The sequence below is a fragment of the Salvelinus sp. IW2-2015 genome, linkage group LG33, assembly GCF_002910315.2.
Source record: "Salvelinus sp. IW2-2015 linkage group LG33, ASM291031v2, whole genome shotgun sequence".
NCBI lineage: Eukaryota > Metazoa > Chordata > Actinopteri > Salmoniformes > Salmonidae > Salvelinus > Salvelinus sp. IW2-2015.
The window spans coordinates 31382136-31391773 of record NC_036872.1 but is presented as its reverse complement, the minus strand read 5'-3'; the positions used below and the strand labels follow the sequence as shown (position 1 = coordinate 31391773).

The 9638-nt window shown below is 44.3% G+C and overlaps 1 protein-coding gene across 1 annotated transcript; it reads left to right on the top strand.

Moving 5' to 3' along the window:
• Positions 1-2766: 2766 nt before the first annotated feature.
• Positions 2767-7658, top strand: LOC111957493 (steroidogenic acute regulatory protein-like). The gene is made up of 3 exons (XM_023978328.2): positions 2767-4118; positions 4276-4369; positions 7041-7658. The coding sequence occupies exons 1-3, from the start codon at positions 3961-3963 to the stop codon at positions 7161-7163; spliced, it is 375 nt and encodes a 124-aa protein (XP_023834096.2). The 5' UTR covers positions 2767-3960; the 3' UTR covers positions 7164-7658.
• Positions 7659-9638: the final 1980 nt, after the last annotated feature.

Sequence of the window (9638 nt, the reverse complement as noted above, 5' to 3'; positions counted from 1 at the left end):
GCCACCATTGGGCACTCTGTTCACAACGTTGACATCAGCACAGTGCTCGCCCACACAACGCCATACACGTGGTCTACGGTTGTGAGGCCGGTTGAACCTACTGCCAAATTCTCCAAAACGATGTTGGAGGCGGCTTATGGTAGCGAAAATTAACATGAAATTATCTGGCAACAGCTCTGGTGGACATTCCTGCAGTCAACATGCCAATTGCACGCTTCCTCAAAACTTGAGACATCTGTGGCATTTTGTTGTGTGACAAACTGCCCATTTTAGAGTGGCCTTTTATTGTCACAAGCACCTGTATAATGACCATGCTGTTTAATCAGTTTATTTATGCCACACCTTTCAGGTGGATGGATTATCTTGGCAAAGGTGAAATGCTCACTTTWAAATTTTTAATTTATTTAACCTTTATTTAACTTGGAAAGTCAGTTAAGAACAAATTCTTATTTACAATGACGGCCTAACAAAGGGCAAAAGACCTCCTGCGGCGACGGGGGATTAAAAATAAAAATATATAAATACAGGACTAAACACACATCACAACAAGAGAGACCGAAGACAACAACATAGCAAGGCAGCAACACATGACAACACAGCATTGTAGCAACACAACATGACAACAACATGGTAGCAACACAACATGGTAGCAGCACAAAACATGGTACAAACATTATTGGGCACAGACAACAGCACAAAGGGCAAGAAGGTAGAGACCACAATACATCACACAAAGCACTGTCAGTAAGAGTTTCCATGATTGAGTCTTTGAATGAAGAGATTGAGATAAACACTCAAACTGGTTAGTTTTGTTGCAGCTCGTACCAGTCGCTAGCTGCAGCGAACTGAAAAGACGAGCGCCCTAGGGATGTGTGTGATTTGGGGACCTTTAACAGAATGTGACTGGCAGAACAGGTGGAGGATGAGAGCTGCAGTAGATATCTCAGATAGGGGAGTGAGGCCTAAGAGGGTTTTATAAATAAGCATCAACCCGTGGGTCTTGTGACGGGTATACAGAGATGACCAGTTTACAGAGGAGTATAGAGTGCAAAGATGTGTCCTATAAGGAGGATTGGTGGCAAATCTGATGGCCGAATGGTAAAGAACATCTAGCCGTTCGAGAGCACCCTTACCTGCCGATCTATAAATTATGTCTCTGTAATCTAGCATGGGTAGGATGGTCATCTGAATCAGGGTTAGTTTGGCAGCTGGGGTGAAAAAYGAGTGATTACGATAGAGGAAACCAAGTCTAGATTTAACTTTAGCCTGCTGCTTTGATATGTGCTGAGAGAAGGACAGTGTACTGTCTAGCCATACTCCCAAGTACTTGTATGAGGTGACTACCTCAAGCTCAAAACCCTCAGAGGTAGTAATCACACCTGTGGGGAGAGGGGCATTCTTCTTACGAAACCACATGACCTTTGTTGTTGGATTAAGAAGGCTTTGTTGTAGAGCATTTAACACAAAATCCAGGGAGGGGCCAGCTGAGTATAAGACTGTATCATCTGCATATAAATGGATGAGAGAGCTTCCTACTGCCTGAGCTATGTTGTTGATGTAAATTGAGAAGATCGTGGGGCCTAGGATTGAGCCTTGGGGTACTCCCTTGGTGACAGGCAGTGGCTGAGACAGCAGGTTTTCTGACTTTATACACTGCACTCTTTGAGAGCGGGAGTTAGCAAACKAGGCCAAAGACCCCTCAGAGACACCAATACTCCTTAGCCAGCCCACAAGAATGGAATGGTCTACCGTATCAAAAGCTTTGGCCAAGTCAATGAAAATATCAGCACAACATTGCTTATAATCAAGGGCAATGGTGACATCATTGAGGACCTTTAAGGTTGCAATGACACATCCATAACCTGAMCGGAAACCAGAGAGAATACTATAGACATCAAGAAAGCCAGTCAGTTGATTACTTACAAGTTTTTCCAACACTTTTGATAAACAGGGCAAAATAGAAATAGGCCTATAACAGTTATGATCAACTTGATCTCCCCATTTAAATAAAGGACAAACCGTGGCTGCCTTCCAAGCAATGGGAACCTCCCCAGAAAGGAGAGACAGGTTAAAAAGATCAGAGATAGGCTTGGCGACGATAGGGGCAGCAACCTTAAAGAAGAAAGGGTCTAAACCATGTGACCCAGATGGTTTTTTGGGGTCAAGTTTCAGGAGCTCCTTTAGCACCTCGGACTTAGTGASTGCATGCAGGGAGAAACTTTGTAGCGGGGCAGGGAGAAAAGAGGGAGAAGCATCGGGGATAGTCGGATTAGAAGGGGTGGGAGATGAGGAAATGTTGGAATGGCAAGAAGGTATGGCTGAGTCAAATAGGTATCCTGACTTAATGAAGTGGTGATTAAAGAGCTCAGCCATGTGCTTCTTGTCAGTAACAACCACATCATCAACTTTAAGGGACATGGGCAGCTGTTAGGAGGAGGGTTTATTCTCCAGGTCTTTAACCGTTTTCCAGAACTTCTTGYGGRTAGACCCACAGAGAGACAACTGCTCCTTAAAGTAACTAACATTGGCCTTCCAGATAGCCTGAGTGCACTTATTTCTCATTTGCCTGAACGAGTTCCAGTCAGCCTGAGTATGCGTGTGCCGAGCCTTTCGCCAAATGCAATTCTTGAGGTGGAGTAACTCTGCAAGATCACGGTCGAACCATGGGCTGAACCTGTTTTAATCCTAATTTTCTTTATGGGGGCGTGTTTGTTAACAATACCACTGAAAATATTTTAAAAAGAAGGTCCAAGAATCAGGATCATGCTGATTCTAGACCGTTTTACAGAGCACAGCTCATGAAGGAAGGCTTGCACATTAAAGTTTTTTGCAAGCGTCTATGACAAATCAGGACTGGTCGTTTCACTGAGCAACCATTACGAGCACAGGCTGTAAAACAGTGATCACTAAAATCATTACAGAAAACACCAGACAGATACCTATCAGGATTATTTGTGAGGATAACATCAAGAAGAGTAGCCTTTTCTGGGTGTTTGGAGTCATACTTTGTGGGATTGGTAATAATCTGGGAAAGATTTAAGGAGTCCCATTGCTTTAGGACTTGGTCAGGTGGTTTAAGCATGTCTCAGTTTAGGTCACCTAGCAGGACAAATTCAGACTTCGTGTAAGGGGCCAGGAGAGAGCTTAGGGCAGGTAGGGTACAGGCCGGTGCTGATGGAGGACGATAGCACCCAGCAACAGTCAACAAAGAGCTATTTGAAAGTTTAATACTTAAAACGAGCAAATCAAATTGTTTGTGGACAGACTTGGTGGAGACAGCCGAGCACTGAAGGTGGTCCTTGGTAAAGATGCCACTCCCCCACCTTTGGAAGATCTGTCTTGCCGAAAAAGGTTATAACCAGAAAGGTTAACATCAGTATTCAAAACACTCTTCCTTAACCACGTCTCAGTAATGACCAACACATCCGGATTGGAGCTGTGAACCCGCACTTTCAATTGATCAATTTTATGTAATAAGCTTCTAGATAACATGCATAAAACCCAGGTTTTTACGAGAGCAGAAATCAGTGAAGCAGATATCAGAGCACAAGTCATAATTGGGGCTACAACAGTAGATGGGCCAGGGTGTACATGCACATTTCCAGATATCATCAACAGTAATACAATCAAGGCATGGCATAAGARAGGGAGAGCTCTGCAGTGCTGATTTATGACATCTGAATATGCTTCAGATTGCAACAAGATCATAACAGGGATGTCACTAACAGGGATATTTACTTTTTATTTATTTAACCTTTATTTAAGTAGGCAAGTAAACACATTTTTGCACAACATTTGAGAGAAATAAGCTTTTTGTGCGTATGGAACATTTCTGGGATTGTTTTATTTCAGCTCATGAAACCAACACTTTACATGTTGTGTTTCTATATTTTTGTACAGTGTAGGTTTTTGACTCTCTTCCTCCACCCCTAGATTCTCCAGAAGATAGGTCAGGAGACCATGGTGAACCACGAGGTGTCTGGACCCACGCCTGGTAACATGGTGGGGCCGAGGGACTTCGTTAGTGTCCMCTGTGCCAAGCGCCGGGGGTCCACGTGCTTCCTGGCTGGCATGTCTACTCAGCACCTCACCATACCCGAACAGAGGGGCGTTGTCAGGTAGGCTTGTTCATTTACTCAAGGGATGGACAGAAAGATGGATGGATGGCTATAAATCACTAACAATACATCATAGAAAAATAATATTTGTAATATTATGTTGGACTTCAACATACACTAACACTGATATTCTACACCGTATTGTTGACTTTGTCAGGGCGGAGAACGGACCAACATGTATAGTGATGCGGCCCAGTGCCGATGATCCAAACAAGACCAAGTTCGCCTGGTTATTAAGTATAGATTTAAAGGTAAGAAGGCCATTATCAAATCAAATGTATTTTATATAGCCCTTCTTACATCAGCTGATATCTCAAAGTGCTGTACAGAAACCCAGCCTAAAACCGCAAACAGCAAGCAATGCAGGTGTGGAAGCACGGTGGCTAGGAAAAACTCCCTAGAAAGGCCAAAACCTAGGAAGAAACCTAGAGAGGAACCAGGCTATGAGGGGTGGCCAGTCCTCTTCTGGCTGTGCCGGGTGGAAATTATAACAGAACATGGCCAAGATGTTCAAATGTTCATAAATGACCAGCATGGTAAATAAAATGCGACAGTAGTTGTCGAGGGTGCAGCAAGTGCAGCACCTCAGGAATAAATGCAGTTTGCTTTTCATGCGCGCTCATTAAGAGTATCTCTACCCGCTCTGCTGCTGTCTCTAGAAGAGTTGAAAACAGCAGGTCTCGGGACAGGTAGACGTCGCGGTGAACAGCGGTCAGTGTTCCATAGGCGCAGGCAGAACAGTTGAAAGCTGGAGCAGCAGCAGCGCGGTGGACTGGGAACAGCAAGGAGTCATCATGCCAGGTAGTCCTGAGGCATGGTCCTAGTGCTCAGGTCCTCCTCCGAGAGGGAAAAGAAAGAGAGATTAGAGAGGAGCATATTAAATTCACACAAACTGACCCTGAGCGCCCCGACAACAGTAACTACTGGAGCATACATATTGGATAGGCTGAGACAGGAGGGGGTCAGGGAGGACACTGTGGCCTCGATGATACCCGCGGACAGGGGCCAAACAGGAAGGATATAACCGACACCACTTTGTGCCAAACGCAACAGCCCACACATAGGGGATATCTTCATACCAACTTACCATCCTGAGACAGGTCGAGTATGGCCACACAAAGATCTCGCCACGTGACACACCAAGGGGGGGGCGAAACCCGACGGAAGATGAGTAGTGACTCAAGCCAGTCAAGTGACAGCAGCCTCCTAGGGGACGGTCATGAAGGCACCAGTAAGCAGTGACTCTAGCCTGTATGAGGGTTAGAGGCAGAAGAAATCCCAGTGGAGAGAGGGGAACGCCCAGGCAGAGACAGCAAGAGTCGGCGTTGTTGTTGGGCTCCATGAGCTTTCCGTTCACTTCAACTGCCTGGGCAGAATTACACTCAATCATATGACCCACGGAAAGATGAGTCTCTAGTAAAGACTTAAAGTTGAGGACCGAGTCTGTGTCTCTCACGATGAGTAGGCAGACCATTTCATAAAATGAGAGGGCTCTATAGAGAAAAGCCTGCTCAGCTGTTTGCTTAGAATTCTGGGACAATTTAGGAGGCCTGCGTCTTTGTGGACCATAGCGTAGTGTGAGGTATGTACGGGCAGGACAATCGGACAGATAGGTGGAGCAAGCCATGGTAATGCTATTTGTAGGTTAGCAGTAAAACCTTGGAAATCAGGCTTGCTTAACAGGAAGTCCAGTGTAGGGAGGCTGAGGACTGGGAGTAATATGATCAAAGATCTTTTGGGATTCTAGTCAGGATTCTAGAGGTATTTAGCACTACTGAGGTTTATTTTGTGGCTGTTATCGGGTACCGGAAATAGAGCATTGCAGTAGTCAAGCAGTAGAAGATATACAAAAGCAAATAGGATTATCATTTTTATTCCTTGGACAGAAAGTTTCAGATTTATGGCAATGTTACAGATGGAAATAAAAAGCTGTCCTTTGAAACAGTGCTTGGTATGTTCTGTCAAAGAGAGAGATCAGGGTCGAGAATTAACGCGAAGGTCCTCACAGTTTTATTTGAGACTACTGTACAAGCGCTCAAAAAGATAAATTGGTCAGTTTAACAGAAGATCTCTTTGTTTCTTGGGACCTAGAACAAGCATCTCTGTTTTGTCCGAGTTTAAACGTAGAAAGTTTTCAGCCATCCACTTCCTTATGTCTGAAACACAGGCTTCTAGCGAGGGCAATTTTGGGGCTTCACCATGTTTCATTGAAATGTACAGCTGTGTGTCATCCGCATAGCAGTGAAAGTTAACATTATGTTTTCGAATGACATCCCCAAGAGGTTTGCATCTCATCACTATGGCTAGACAGATACAACTGTAACTATATTGTTTGACTTTCAGCCTCTGCTAGAAGCATTTTCATCAAATCCTTTCTGGAACTTATTGCCTCATAGATACTGTTTGTCCTTTTATCACAGTCACTGACTAACTTTGATGGTTGAAGGTTATGGGTGATAATGGTTGTATTGACAACCCTGAGCCCTAGATTCAGTCAGTTCAGCGTTAGCCTGCGATAACCTGTACCTGCATAGCAGATCATTGTTTTTATTTAGGTGATATGTCGGAGGTGTAACTGCGTTATCGGTGAGCGGATGATGTGGTCATTGGCCCGAAGACACACCCGTTCCACTTGTGCTAGAAGTTGAAAATGAATAAGTGTAGGCTATATAGAAATAATGAAACTCAAATGACATGTAATCAGTTACTCCTCAACCCTGCCTATGGCAATGTCCGCGATAGGTATAACGCTGGAAGCCGCTTGTGAATTCCACTTCTGACACCGTCATAACAACAGCTATGTGGGAGTCTGGTAGCGCGAATCTGATTGAATCTAGCCCTTAGATACTGTTTTTCATTGTGTCTCTCTCCCTGTTTCACCCTGTCTCTCTCCCTGTTTCAACCTGTCTCTCTCCCTCACAGGGTTGGATCACAAAGACCATCATAAACAAAGTGCTCTCTCAGACACAAGTGGATTTTGCCAACCACCTGAGGCAGAGGATGGCCAGCAACATTGATTCCATGGAGATTGTGCCAGCCTGCTGACACACCATCTGTTGTGCCCTCTGACCTTTCGAATGGCGTGCACACCAATGGCAGGCCACCAAATGGACAGCTCCGCCCAGTCCTTAGGACAGAATTGGAGTACAATTGAGTGAAGCCTTGTTCTTCTGAACCCTGGCTCCATTAACAGTCTAAAGTGGCTCTCTCCCCATGTCCTTCTCTTCATACCAATCTCAAAGAACTGGTCTATATCCTCACCTAACCTGTTCACACACAAATCCAGATGAAGAGGAGAGACTAGGGAAGGACACTTAAGAGTAGATGTGCCTATTTTACACAGCACACACCCTCTTCTCAAAACATACACACATTCCCCTTTACCACGGAGTCTGTGATCCTTTTATCCAGCCATAGCACCCATTGTTATTGTACCTTCAATGTGAAGTGTTATTTAAACATTATATTTATTGTAAAACAATGTCATTGCATTACACTGGGTTAGGATGACTGCCAAGTGAATAAATTATTCCAACATCATTAAAATGTACAAGGATTTTTCTTGTACTATTATTTAAAGACATCTTGACGATTGTAACATGTCTCACTTGARAAAATGTGGAAAAGCACTTACCAATCAAAACACTGCAGTACTGTGAGCCTGGGCCTGGGCCTTCAGTACATTCCCTGGGATCAACTTACCAATCAAAACACTGCAGTACTGTGAGCCTGAGCCTGGGCCTTCAGTACATTCCCTGGGATCAAGTCAACAGCACAACTAAAGCCAAAGGGGAAGTCTGCCCTCTGTTAATGTCAACCTTGTAAAATCTTCCCATGATGTACAGACGTGGTTCTCAATCCTGGTCCTGGGGACCCAAAGGGGTGCATATTTTAGTTTCTTCCTTAGCTCTCCACACCTGATTCAAATCCTCAAAGCTTAAAGCATTGATGATGAGTTGATGATTTGAATCAGGTGTGTAGTGCTAGGGCAAAAACTAAAATGTGCACCCCTTTGGGTCCCCAGGACCAGGATTCAGAACCACTGATGTATAGTTTTAATTGTTCCACAAAGTTCTGTAACTTTCTAGGATATGGTTACTTCACTCTGAGGGAAAAGGGCTTTCGGGGAGAAAAAGGGGCAGTGGGTTTGTCAGAGAGACAGGTTTTCCTTGAATAAAAGTTAGTGGCCGTGTTCGAGAGGATCAAACCTGAAATGTATCATGGGTAAATTGTGAGTGACTGACTGATCTACACATAATAATGAGTAGTTATTTATGTTGCAAAGTTCTTTGTAGTTCAGCCAGTAGGCAGTCGCCTGCACTGTCTGCTGCAATGTCAAACGCTCCCAGCGTCTTCTAAGATTAGCCTACAGATGCAGTCTTTTTAATTGCACTCTTCAAAGCGTAGCACAGCATGCTGCACAGCACAGCATGCCTCACTTGAAAATCTATGAAAGGCAGACACAAAATAATTTCATTTGGATGGAGYAATATGTTTTTTTATCGGTAAAGGATGTTTTCTGAACTAGAGTAACAGCTAACATCGAAGTAATGAGCCAAATCTAACATGAAAATTACAGAGCAGTGCATGATTGTCATAGCTAACATTGGGATATTCTTAGCAGCTGTTTAAACTCTAAACTGTAAACACTTCTCAGGCAATTAAGCTCATAGCAGAAATGTTGGCTGTTGCATACACAGATTATTTGAGGATTGTGAATAGTTAAATTAAGAGGTCTGGTTTCTGTTTTGTAAAATGAATGTATTGGAYCCATGTTTAGAGGCATAATAACTGACGTTTGCATGAAATCCTTCACAGTTGAGTACAAGCAGATGTGGACAATAGTCTTCAAGCCACTCCAAGGCCTTGGTCTATACCAGAGCTCTCCAACCCTGTTCCCGTAGAGCTACTTCCTAGGTTTTCAGTCCAACCCTAATCTAGTGCACCTGATTCTAATAAATAGCTGGTTGATAAGATGAATCAGCTAAGTCAAATCACATTTTATTGGTCGCGTACACATATTTTGCAGATGTTATCGCAGGTGCAGCGAAATGCTGATTATTCCCAGCCGCGTCCTCAGAGCATGCGTAGACCAGCTGGCTGGTGTGTTTACGGACATATTCAATCAATCCTTATCCCAGTCTGCTGTTCCCACATGCTTCAAGAGGGCCACCATTGTTCCTGTTCCCAAGAAAGCTGAGGTAACTGAGCTAAACGACTACCGCCCCGTAGCACTCACTCCCGTCATCATGAAGTGCTTTGAGAGACTAGTCAAGGACCATATCACCTCCATCCTACCTGACACCCTAGACCCACTCCAATTTGCTTACCGACCCAATAGGTCCACAGACGACGCAATCGCAACCACACTGCACACTGCCCTAACCCATCTGGACAAGAGGAATACCTATGTGAGAATGCTGTTCATCGACTACAGCTCAGCATTTAACACCATAGTACCCTACAAACTCGTCATCAAGCTCGAGACCCTGGGTCTCGACCCCGCCCTGTGCAACTGGG